The sequence below is a fragment of the Bufo gargarizans genome, chromosome 2 (genome assembly GCF_014858855.1).
Source record: "Bufo gargarizans isolate SCDJY-AF-19 chromosome 2, ASM1485885v1, whole genome shotgun sequence".
NCBI lineage: Eukaryota > Metazoa > Chordata > Amphibia > Anura > Bufonidae > Bufo > Bufo gargarizans.
Window position 1 is genome coordinate 584,523,537 of NC_058081.1, and position 13,338 is coordinate 584,536,874.

Genomic DNA, 13,338 nt, shown 5'->3' on the forward strand with positions numbered 1-13,338 from the left:
CCCATCAAGAGAAAACATGCCCCCAGAGAAAGGACACACCCCATCAAGAGAAGACATGCCCCCAGAGAAAGGACACACACCATCAAGAGAAGACATGCTCCAGAGAAAGAACACGCCCCATCAAGAGAAGACATGCCCCAGAGAAAGGACACACCCCATCAAGAGAAAACATGCCCCCAGAGAAAGGACACACCCCATCAAGAGAAGACATGCCCCCAGAGAAAGGACACACCCCATCAAGAGAAGACATGCTCCAGAGAAAGAACACGCCCCATCAAGAGAAGACATGCTCCAGAGTAAGGACACACCCCCGAACTGCGAGTCTGAGTCTGGCAGAATGACTGGAGCAAAGAATGGGGAGATCTCTTGATCCATGTGAGGTACAGGGCTGCTTCTAGCTTTGTTACAAAGAGACTGTCATGTATTATATGTCTGATATTTTAAATATATTTTCATATTATTTCTGACATTTTTTGACATTGGTCACAACATACTGTAAAACCTTTAAAAAAGGGCAACAGCATAATATGCCCTCCCTACATGACATGTTCACCCTTGTATATGTCCATTCTCAAAAGCCAGGGTCATTGCAGTCATATCACAAGCATGCAGGGTGGTACCACCAGGATTAAACCTTGTCCATTTCTTTTATTATTGCTGGGGCACAAGGGCTTTCTCCAAAATAAGGAAAAATATACAACAGAACACATAGTTAGGAGGAGTTCTCAAAAACGGAGTCCAAAAACAACAAACGTTCAGGATGATGGGTATGAAGTAGGAAATTGTTCAAAATCAGCCCTCCTTGAGCAACTGGCCCCGCTGCTCAAAAGACTCCCCTGATTGACAGGGCCCTGTCAATCTTGTACATGCTCTGTTGCTCCGAGTAGCGACGCAAGCGGAGACACTCTCCTGCTGCTACCTGACCAGCGCAGATGCCGACTGTGCATGCGTCGTTCCCGTCTGGGTACACCAGGAAGTGTAGCGGCGCATGCACAGTTGGCATCTGTTCTGCTCGGGTAGCGGCGGCAGAGCCTTTGTGCTTGTGCCTCTACTCGGAGCAATGCCACAGGCACTAGATTGACAGGGCCAGGCGTGATGTCTGGCCCTGTAAATCAAGGGGGAGGAGGGAGTCTCATGTGCAGCGGGGCCAGCCGCTCGCTGCTCAAGGAGGCAGATTTTTTAACAAATTCGATTCGTATGAATTCGCTCATCACTAGCATGCAGCATGAACCAGCAAAAGGGGGCATTTTCATTTTTGCCATCTGTCCCCCTGCATTATACAAAGTCAGCTAATTAATAAAAAGACAAGCCAGTTCTATGATTCCAAGCGCTAACATTTCTATCTACCGCAGCATTGAGCGGTATTGACATATGAATATATTTCAGGGTACAAGTGCACACAGAATAGATTTTATCCGGGGCTCGGAGAAATGTATGGGTAATAGTGAGTCAGTCTGCATGTTAATTATATCAATCTATCACACCGCAGCTGCAGCCTCAGCAACTTAAATGAGGTCGGGCTGTCTTGACACTGGCTAAGGACATGTGATCTTATAAAGTGAGGAACGCCATGTACAACACCCCAGCTCACCTTCTATTAGAGCGGATGAATCGAGGTATGCACATTTTTTATTTATGTAAACAGTTTACCCCTTCGGACATCTAGATCCCATCCCTTACATTACTATATTAGCATGAGAAGGTCCCCTCTTCCTGCCCATACCATGGTCTTCCTGTAATAGGACATCCATCGTAGGTTGTGTTTTACAAAATGTCCCATAAATATAAAACCTTTTCTAGCCAATGGACATTTCCAACTCAATGGTTACATCACATGCATGCAATGCTCAAGCAAGTGACCATCATGAGCACTGTGACCATGGAAGCCCACATGCCTCTCCATTCTTAGGTCATGTTCAATTCAGTACAGGACAATATCTTGCTTGGTGTTTGTATGCAGTGCCATTCATCCTCTCTAGTTTATTGGGGTCCATGACATATAAAAGGAGAGGTTCCATTTAGATTGTTGCATCTGAAAACTGTATCCTACTGTCCAGTCCCAAGCTCAAACATGATATGCGAGTCAGTATCTAGAGGGGATGATCATCTGCTTTTTATTTCCCTCATTTGTGCAGAGCTGTGATCTGTGACTACAGTTCAGCCGCAGTGCCTACACGGAGTCTGGGGTAGTCTGAGACACACCCACTCTGTTTTCATTGGTTCAGGCTGCTGCTCTCTTCCCTCCTCTGATTGGCTGCTGTGTCAGAGCACGGATAACTGATAATAGCAAGATCCAAATGATTATAAAGTTCAGAATACTAAATCTTCAGTGAGAAAAGAAAAAGATGAATCTCAGGGTATTGCCACACACATACTTAGTCTTGAAGATCACTTCATCTAGAGGTCACCATCATGCCCCCTACAACCCCAGAGTGCAGACTGGAGGCAAGAACATGGTATTTTTGCTTGTAAAACTGGCATATTCCTAATTAAAAAGAGCACAGCTCAGATCTGTGAGGCTGGTTGAGGAAGAGCACATAGACAGGAGGCAGCCTCCCATCCTCATAAGGATATATGGCACACTAGCTCCCGCCCCTGGAGTGTCATTTTAGTAAGTATTCAATGGGTTGACCCCCTGACAGGCGCACTTTTGGTAGTATTAGCCATTGTTAATGTGTTGAGATCAGAATTGTGGATACTAACCGGTAGATGAAAAACTGAGCTGATGACTGTTTCTCTTACTCTGATTCTCAGGCATAACGAGTTGGTGGCTCTGATGAAGGTTGGAGATGATGCTGGTAAGGTCACTATCGCGGCTGTAAGTGAAAATAGAAAGCAGAAAATTAGAAGAGAAGAATAATAATATTTCTAGATTGGAACAAGTGCAGCAATTCAAGTAAGGCTAAGTTCACATCTACCTTACAAAAAATGAGACAAATTGATCCTTATTAACCCCGTATTTGTCTGAATGGGTTATTTTGAGTATTTTAAACATTTTTGATCAGTTTGACATCAGTCTGGCATCAGTTTGCCTCCGTTCTGTCTCGATTCCGCTTTGGAGGCGGACACCAAAACACTGCTTGCAGCGTTTGGGTGTCCGTCTGACGAAACTGAGCCAAACGGATCCGTCCTGACACACAATGTAAGTCACTGGGGACGGATCCGTTTTCACTGACAATAGAAAACTGATCAGTCCTCCATTGACTTTCAATGGTGTTCAAGACGGATCCTTTTTGGCCATGTTAAAGATAATACAAACGGATCCGTTCTGAACGGATGCATGCGGTTATCTGAACGGATGTGTTTGTGCAGATCCATGACAGATCCGCACTAAACACGAGTGTGAAAGTAGCCTTAGGATTAACCATTCAAACCCTTTAATAGCCATGTTTTTTCTGATTTTCTGTTCCGCTGATGGAACAGAATAACAGAAAAGTCAAGGAAGATAGGAACTCAGCCTAAGGGTCCATTCACACGTCCGTTGTTTCTTTCCTGATCTGTTCCGTTTTTTGCAGAACAAATCTGGACCCATTCATTTTCAATGGGTCCTGAAAAAAATCGGACAGCACAATGTCTGATTTTTTTTCAGGACCCATTGAAAATGAATGGGTCCAGATCTGTTCCGCAAAAAACTGAACAGATCAGGAAAGAAACAACGGACGTGTGAATGGACCCTAAGATGTCTACTTGTACATGCCGCACACTACTGTATGACTAAGACTGTGGACACATATTGGGAAAGGCCCTAGGGTGATAAACCAAAGGGTCTTCACAAGTTGTTTGAACATTCAGAACTTAATAAATTATACAGTATAATTTGTATTATCTTGCTGAATTTGCATGGGTTTCCTCCAGGTATCCCAGTTTTCTCTCACACTCCAAAAATAAATATGTAGATATATGGGTGATGTAAGAAGATTAGTTTTCTGAGCCCAAAGCAGTGCACGCAGGGACAGACGGCATACAGGTCTGAGTAATATGTTGGTCCTATGTAAGTAACCAAATACAACAAAATACACCGAGATGCAAAAAGAAACATATATACACCAGTAAATGTGAGCATATAAGTTACCTGTACACCATAGCACTTCTACTATTCATACGGCCACCCTGTATAACCCACAGTCTCCCAGTCACCTACCAGCTTGGCTGATGTCGTAAAGCACTATACGCTAATGAGCACCAATTAAAACTGGTAAAGAACAACTCCTACCAAGTGCTTTGAGATCACTGGATGGAGGCCGCTAAATCATTATTATTTCTGTGGGTTATCAAGCATGACAAGGAGAATCGTTCCCCTTCCTGTAATTACAGATCTTATATTTCATGATAAGGGACCCTTGGAACGGCATCTTATCCCCTCCGTAGTTTAAAGTCCTGAAATGACTTTGTAGCTGCCAAGTGTTTATGGCAAAAGACCCTACAACCTCCTTGTGCGCTAACTGAGCGGGCAGAGGGGACGTGCTATACCTACTCCGACGGGTTCAGAACATTTTACCTCCATATTTCAACTAAGCCAATAATTACTAATAATCTGCACACTGTGCTAATTGTAGGATGACATATTTACTCACATGATCTGAGACCCCCATCTCTGTCCCTGCAACACACAGCACATTGTCTGCATGGGGTGGAGAAAGGCAGAAGAGGACGACTTCAAGCTGAACTCAAGCTCCCCTTCGGTATGACCTACTGAGCGGTACTGGATGACGCCTTCTAAATTATATATATATCCCACTAAGCCCCCACCTATTGGCACATGGAGGCCCTCCAGCACCATGGCCAGCAGCCCCCAGCACTGTGACAGAAGCTGAGCTAATCTGTTTGTAAGACCCCCTAATTGGATCAGGCTGTCTTCATATTACCAGCATTTTGGCTAGTCTGGCTACAGACTTCTGTCGACAAAAAAACAACAACAACAAAAAAAAACACATGCTTTTTCTTTTCTAGACCGTTGCCCCCATCTCACAGCAGCACCCATGATAGACTCTTACTGTGCCTGCACTGCGTTTATTAGTGGGGGGGAGGGGCGCGACGTCTGCAGACAGTGTCCATGTACATGGTAATCCCCCTTGGGTGCGATCCTCTCCCAGTGCAGCACATTATGTAAATATTGCTGGTCTGTAAGCAGTTTATGAGGTGATTATCAGTTCTCTGTGTGTTTAATCTCACAGATCGCACTGGAAAAGACCCGTCCAGAGGACAAATGGAGATTAATGTTACCTTCAGCACGGAGATGGGAGGGAGGGGGCTGCAATGTATCCTTATGGGCAGTGCAATGAAGTCTTGGCACAAAAAGAGTTATTACTGGCCTGTACCATTGCCAGACACATTGGGCTGCACCTCACAGCTGGCCGTCATGGCTAGAGATGATGGCCTCATTCATATTTTAATGGTGCCTGTGGGCCTGTCTCTCCTACATACAATGATAAACCTATCAAGCATACCAAAGCGTTATAGTATGGATACATGGTATATTGTGCAGATCCATATTCTGCAATATTGTTTGCAGTATTATTATATGGGTGTATACTTCCCCACATATTAAACTTCTACAGTATTATTCCCCCTATTATATGCTTTGCTTGTCAGTTCCTATATATCAGATCCATAAAATCCACAAATGATCCGAGCTAGTATACTGGGGATCCAAAGGTTTACGAGTAAAGGGTCCGTAAAGGATTAGAACAAGGGTCTGCCTTTCCAGAAGAACAGCGCCATTCTTGGGCTGTGCAAGGTAGTGCAGCTACACCTCATTCACCTGAAGGCTGACAACCAGTATGGTAGATAAAATTTACTTTCAGCCTCGATGCTACACATATGTGTCTGAACTTGTGTTATTCGTTGGTAAGACATGAGCACAACCGTAGGCTTGAGATGAGGCTTCATCATCCAAAACATCCATAAATGTGCATATTCTTGTTCAAGCATTCAAGTTTATGTTTTGGAATGGGGAACACAGAAAGACAGCCCCAACGTATGTCGAGGCGGACTGGGGGGGGGGGGGGGGAATCCAACTTGGGTAATCATTATTTCCCTCAGATTGGTTGGACGGGTTTCTGAAACTGCCCATAGACATCAACGCTATACCAGTCTGGACAACTTTGTCCAAAATGGGCAAGAATCATCTAATGGCTATGGGCATCTTGCATAATGTACTGTATCATTATAAATAGACAAGAGACGTGCGTCTTTGGTGAAACTTAGTGAAAAAGTGTGGAAGACAGCAAAGAAATAACAAGTTCCTCAGCATTACACGTAAGCACAGTTGAGAGTCTCAGTCTTGGCAGCAGGTGGGTTAAGAAGGGATTGTTCAGCATGGCTTTCCGAGCTACCAGCACCTTCCACAATCTTGTCAGCTACATAATCCCGCTTCCCGCCTGATGCACTCTTTCCTAGACCCTGCCGTAGGCTGCGAGAAGAGGCTGATACCGCCTAATGAGCTCCCGTCACCTCTCCGCTGTCCCCCTCTACCGCTCCCCTCTTCCTTTCCTTCTTATCCCCCCGCCCCCCCCCCCTTCTTCCCGCTCGCAAACTCACGTCCCACGGGAATCTGCTAATTAGCTCATTAGAATTCAGTGAGCGAGGGGGGGATGTAATAAATAAATAAGAGGAGGCACAGCTGTAAATCCTATCTTTAATGCTCTTCACTTAACGATAAAATCTCCGGATCTCCTCTTCCTTTCACACAGTCCACCTTATATTTTCCATGAAGGATTGAAAGGTCTACAGAGGGCTGTTCAGATTTAACCTCTAATGCACAAGAGAGCTCTGGAATTAAAAAAAATAAATAAAGAGACTTGGCAACTCAAGTCCAAACTAATTAGCCTCCCAACCCTAGATGATGAAGACGCCGATTCTCTCCGCGACTGTCAAGACACTGTTATAGTCTTGAGTTTGAGGAGTTCAAAAAAATTTGCAATATAACATTTTAATTGTTTGAAAACGTAAAAGTATGGCACTCAGATATTAAAACTTTAAAATATAACTAGTTACCCTCCTAAAAAGCACCTGGGTTGCTTCCAAATGAAAGATATGTAGAGGCACATTAAAAAGGTCAACCCAACAAAAAATTTTTAGGACACGTCCAAAATGGGGGGAAAAAACTACCGTAAACAAAAAAAACAAGGCAACTTTCCTGACGTTTTATATGCACAGTTTATGTAGACCTATGCGTTTCCATGGTAACAGACTACAAACATACCCTGAGTAGTCTGATCTAGCTGTCATATTGACAAGCATGTGTCCCTAACTTCTTGCTAAGCAACTAAAGGTATGTTAGTAAAAAGTAGGAGAGTAGGAAGACAAAAGGAATATGACAGCAGGATCAGACTACAAATGGACTGTTTGTATTATGTTACCATGGAGACACATAGGTCTGCATAGTCATTTATGCAGTTTTGAAACAACACTAGTTGCAAAGTTGCTTCATATCAATATACCAAGTCACATCTGGTGAAAGAAAGCATCTGGTGAAGAAAAAGTTGAAGGGAAAATCTAGTCACAATCATCTTCTGATATGGCATAGACATATGAGAGATCACACTGGTGAGAACGGTTACCTTGCACCAATTTCCAAAATAAAACGCTTCTATGCAGAAAGTTCCGACCCCTTTGGCCCTTCATGAGATTTCTGCTACCGCAGATATGACATCCTAAGCAAAGGGCATTTCAAATCACTGAGTAATGCCAAAGGGAGTTAAGTACTGTACAGTCCAAAGACTACCAACATGTCTACTAAACTTGTACTCCAGGTGTCTGCTGTACAAAAGTCACAATGTGTGCGCAAAGAGCATTTCTAGGCATGCTCTGTGTCCTGTGCAGAGCTCAGAAGGGAGTAGATAAGCTGTGATATCACCTATTGTGAATGGAAGTTTTCTATATCTATCTATCTATATATTTATATTTTATAGACAGGTGATATCTGTCATTCTAATCATGCCTGTAATGATAAGCAGATAACTGCAGTGAAATAATACGTACAGACCAAGAAGTGGTACCTAATGAGTGGCCAGTGCAAAAACTATAGATAGTCACATGGAAAATTAAAACAAAATTCTAAATATATGCTTAAAGCGGTTCCCCGGGCCTTTAATATTGATGGCCTATCCTCAGGATAGGTCATCAATATCAGATGTCGGACCCCCGCCGATCAGCTGTATGCATGTGCCGTCTCCCGTCTCTCTTCCTGTTCGCTGCTGCTTTGCCATAGACAGCTGCGGTGAGCAGGAAGACGGCACGTGCACCCTGCGCGCACCGTCTCCTCATATAGCTGATCGGCGGGGTGCCGGGTGTCAGGCCGATCCTGAGGATAGGTCATCAGTATTAAAATCCTGGGAAACCCCTTTAACATAAAAAAGTGATTTAAATAATAATGTCATTTTCTGATGACACATTCCCTTTAAGTCATCAGAAGCATAACAGCTCATAGTGGAGCCATTCCTACAGCTCACTTTCATCTTACGAGAGGAGACAGTTTACTGACAATTAAACAATTCTACAGATCTCAAGTTCTTCCACACAGAGCCTCATTCAAACAATGCACATACGATTATTGAAACTGTACTAAATTAACAAGCGACTGCGGCAGACGACAAGGTGGCGGGAACGAGGCTTTAATAATGCTTGGAAAAGCATTAGCACCAGACAGCGGGGAAACATACAGGGTTGTATGAAGGTTACAACTATGCTTGAATGACTGGAAAAGTTTCACCTGGAAAACATGTGATGTCAGTGTCATCTGCAGCTATACAAATCCTGCCGATAGAGGTTACAGACATACACTCCTCAACATTGAAGTCGCAAGGACAAGTCGCAAGGTTATGCAAATTGAGGAAGTAGCAGGTGTCGCTAAAATCTGCAGATGATCAATTTTTTAAGCACATTAGCTCCAATCTATGGGAGGAGGGGGCATAAAAGATGGAATTTTCTTTAGCCACATAAAATTCCCAAAAATTCGGATCAAGTCATGTTTGAGGATTGTGTGATGCATCCAGCAGACCACTACACCTCCAGGCTTGGATGTCAGTAATGTTCAATGTTCAGTGTTTCCCGGTGGTTGGGAGAACAATGATGAACTGGATTGACAGCAAGAGGTGCACAGAGGCGAACCTCTGCACGGACAGATGATCTGATTAGAAGAATGGCGTGTCTATACAAACCACCAGAAGGCATTGGCATGGCACTGGGCCAGCTACAGGTGTTTCACTGAACGCACGCCACTGTATATAAAGGCTATCACGGTGCACAGCAAGATGGCAAATGAGACTGCAATGGAGGTCTGTCCTCTTCAGCAATCAATCCCGCTTTTTGTCACGGATGTAATGACAGCCAGAGATTGGTCTGAAGACCACGTGGGCAATGCCATGAGGAGGCCTTCATTTTTTAACAGGCCAACACCACGCTGCATTTTGCTTTTGCTACTGTGAGCACCATGCATGGCCTACATGGGCTGCAGCGTCTCCGGACTCGTCTCCCATTGAGCTCATCTGAGACGTCAAAGGAACATTCCTCAGCCACAATTAGTAACCTCACTGATACCTTGCCAAGGCATATGCGTGTATATTGCTGCGTGTGGCGCTCATGCTCAATACTAAATAAATAGAGATGTTTTGAATATTGTTTCCATTTCTATCATCTGCATATCATTAACATGTCTATTACTCTTGTGATTCCACATAATTGCACAACCTTTCCTTTCACGTGTTGCAATTTCAAGTGGATCAAGGGATGCATACCAAGCGTATAACTGTAAAAAAGGCATCACTGGATCAGTATGTCTCCTGTTCAGATTAGGAAAGAACCTTACACTGAGATCCAAATATTTAGAACATATAATGATTATGGAGGTCAAATCCTCCACTGTTCAAAGACAAGAATGAAGTGTATGGGCGGTTAAAGAGGATCAGTGAACGGACTTAGCCTAATGAGACTGGTGAACTTACTTTGAATTCCATGTCAGAATGGATGGATAATCATTTTCCAACGTTTTCCCATCCAATAATAAAATAAAGCATGCTAATTCCAGTTAGAGAGTGAGAGAGCAGACAACTCCAAGTGTATTCATCAGCTAAGGGTACTTTCACACTAGCGGTTTTGTTTTCTGGTATTAAGTGTTCCGTCAAAACAGATCCGGCTTTCCCATCTGCGCATGCGCAGACCTTTAAAAATACAAAAAAATTAATACCAGATCCGTTTTTCCGGATGACACCGGAGAGATGGGTCCGGTATTTCAATGCATTTGTCCGACGGATCCGCATCCGCGTCTGACAAATGCCATCAGTTTGCGTCCGTATTGCCGGATCCGGCAGGCAGTACCGGCGACCGAACTGCCTGCCGGAATCCTCTGCCGCAAGTGTGAAAGTACCCTTAAGTTTTACAGTATTGAGTTCCGTCCTAGGGGCTCAATACCGGAAAAAAACTGATCAGTTTTATCCTAATGCATTCTGAATGGAAAGGCATTTTTTTCCATTGGAATGTATTCGTGCCAGATCCGGCATTAAAATTGCCGCATTGACGGATCCGGTCTTCCGATCCGCGCATGCACAGACCTTTAAATCTGTGAAAAAAATAAATACTGGATCCATGTTTCCGGATGACTCACAATGCATTTGTGAGACAGATCCGCACCTGGATCCGTCGTTTGCATACAGATTGCCGGATTCCAGCAACGCAAGTGTGAAAGTACCCTAAGCCCAATCTCCTCTCCCTACTGACAATCTGCAGTTTGTATTCAGAAGTGTGAGATTTCAGCAGCAGCAGCAGAGGAGGTACACTGTGAGGAGCTCGACTATTAGTCTAGGTTCAGCTCATGAATGCCGCAGACTCATGAGTGCAATTTTTTTTTATCAGGCTAAGAAACTTTCAAAAAGGCTTATACAACAATTTTGACTTTAATTTTCAAAGTAAGTATGCCAGCCTCATCAGGTAGAAGGGATTTATTTAACAACATATGTCGTTTGTATTATGATATTACTGTAGTGCATAATGGTTAATAGGATTGTCAAGGAAAATGTATCTTCTAAACAGCACCACACCTATCCATGGGTTATGTCTAGTATTAAAGTTCAGTCCTATTCAAGTAAATGGAGCTATGCTGTAATGTCAAACAGAGCCCATACACAGAAGTTGTATGTTTCTGAAAAAAATCAGACCACCCAATCAAAGTGATTATCCCATGATTAATGTAAAGACATTATAAAGTACATGAACATCTCTTTCTAACAAAGCTGGAACCAGCCCTGTACCTCACATGGACCCAGAGATCTCCCCATTCATGTTTCTGCTAGATTTAAAACTAAGCTGCCAGCTCAAGGGGAGTGTCTTTTCTGCTGCAGCTCAGGAGGTGTGTCCAGGCTCTACCTATCACAGCTCAGGAGGCGTGTCCATGCTCTACCTATCACAGCTCAGGAGGTATGTCCATGCTCTACCTATCACAGCTTAGGAGGCAGCTGGAGGATGAAACTGAGCATGTGCGGCAATCTCACTGAGCAGGACACAAATAAGAAAAAAACAACAGCAAGTGGCGCTGTACAGAAAGATTTAAGTGAATAACTTAGTGGCTATGCTAGATTTTTTATTACATGCAATTACAAAAGAATTCAGATCAAGGTGCTGGTTTAAAAACTGTAGAATATTTTTTTGTGGGACATCCCCTACAATTAGAAAGCAGACTAAACTCCTAATGAAATGATCATTTTATTTCACCTGCAAAATGTTGACCGCTCAGGACACGGTTAGACATAAACTTTGCAGTACTGCAGAGGTCAGAATTTTCTACACAGTACTTTTAAAATACCAAAATACACCACCCCTTCAGCAGGCACATACTCATCAGCCTTCCTTGACATTTGCTAAGCACTTCACTCTTGGATAGGAGAAGGCCAGAAAACCAATCGTGTAACGGCAGTTAAATGGTCAACTGGCATTACTTTCTGTCACCCTCAGCATATTCTGCTCTGAATTATTCATGGATATTTCTGAGAGCAAGACGTGGAGGGAATAGACTTTTAAAAGGAAAATGGACAGGAGGGTACCCTTTCGCTGACCCAGAGAAGGAGGGGGTTGAGGGCATTAACCAAGGTGGGGAGGAGGTCACAGCAGGGGGCAGAAAAAGCAATTAGCATATTTGTAATCAAGGTGATTTGGAATCAATTAACCAAATGCCTTAAGCAGCCTTAAACTGTTCAAGAAACAGTGACCCTGCCAATCCCATTAGAGGAGCCGAAGGCTGCGGAAAGATGCCAGCCACGCAATCCTGAGGGTGATTAACAGCATCACTGGGGAGGGGGCAACCAATGACCATGGAGAAATTCTACGGGGCTGCAGGAGAAAAAAAAATGCAAACTGGGATCTGAATGGGACACATATGTAATGATTATACTGGTAAAGCCCATTGCAATTCACAGCTTATGGAGCATAATACTAGGCATCTTTTCAGTGCTTTACTGTACAATGACAAGTTATGCAACAGCCTAAAATTTATTGTTTTCCTATCCCCACTTTCAAGGCCTCTGCTTGGCATCAGTGAATTGACATTCCGATTTACCTCCACAGGATAAAAGCCTCTCCTAATCATATCCTACTGAAAGACAGTAGAAAACCACTAGTTGTTGCGTTTTTCTAATGGAAATGTGACTTGACCAGGCTTTACCATAGGTCATTTTACGCCGGCCGATGACTGGGTTCTTTCCTCAATAATTGGCCCATTTTAAGGAGCCATACTGTCTGCAGCACATCCCGTTTACACAGGGTGATGTGCTGCAGGCGAACCATGGCAATGCAATTACTTACTAAAAAAAGACGTCTTTAAATTAGAAGTCTATAACACAATGGAAGTGACAACACACTGCCACACAAGTCTTCACGTACTTGTGATCTGGGATAAGAGCTGGAACAAGGATATCTCTAAGTATATGCTGTGCTACAGTGCACCTCTGGAGGGAGGATCTGGTAGTGGACTTGATGTCTCCCTTTAGAGTTCTCCTTTAATAACATGGGCATAGTATATTAATTAGGATAATTTAAGCAAAACAGGAGTGCGCAGATGAACGAAGGCAGACAGAAAACAGCCAGTTTAGATCATTCATGTTTTCTGCTTCTAATTTCCCCTTTGAACATTGTGTTACAGAACTCACAGTGAATTCTCTACACATGCCAAGTGCAGAAAGACACACCATGCGACTGCACATCCCTATCATCAGTAAGTCATCATGAAGAAAACAAGAGTTTGTCAAGACGTGTGATGCTTCTTCCGAGTTAGGAGTCATTTTCAGTCTAAAACACACTTAAAAAAGCATTCATATATAACGGAGCAATGGACTACTGTGTAAGAAAAAA

At 43.4% G+C, this 13,338-nt stretch overlaps 1 protein-coding gene across 8 annotated transcripts in view; it reads right to left on the minus strand.

Moving 5' to 3' along the window:
• The window catches only part of SAMD11 (sterile alpha motif domain containing 11), a 135,782-nt gene that overhangs the window by 47,060 nt on the left and 75,384 nt on the right, over nt 1-13,338 (minus strand). For all 8 annotated transcript variants that reach the window (XR_006387921.1, XM_044281810.1, XM_044281811.1 and 5 more), the window contains exon 5: nt 2,704-2,816. Coding sequence is in view for 7 of the 8 variants with exons in the window: in XM_044281810.1 (XP_044137745.1) it covers nt 2,704-2,816 (113 nt within the window). In the remaining variant the exon portion in view is untranslated. The remainder of the gene's footprint in view (nt 1-2,703; nt 2,817-13,338) is intronic.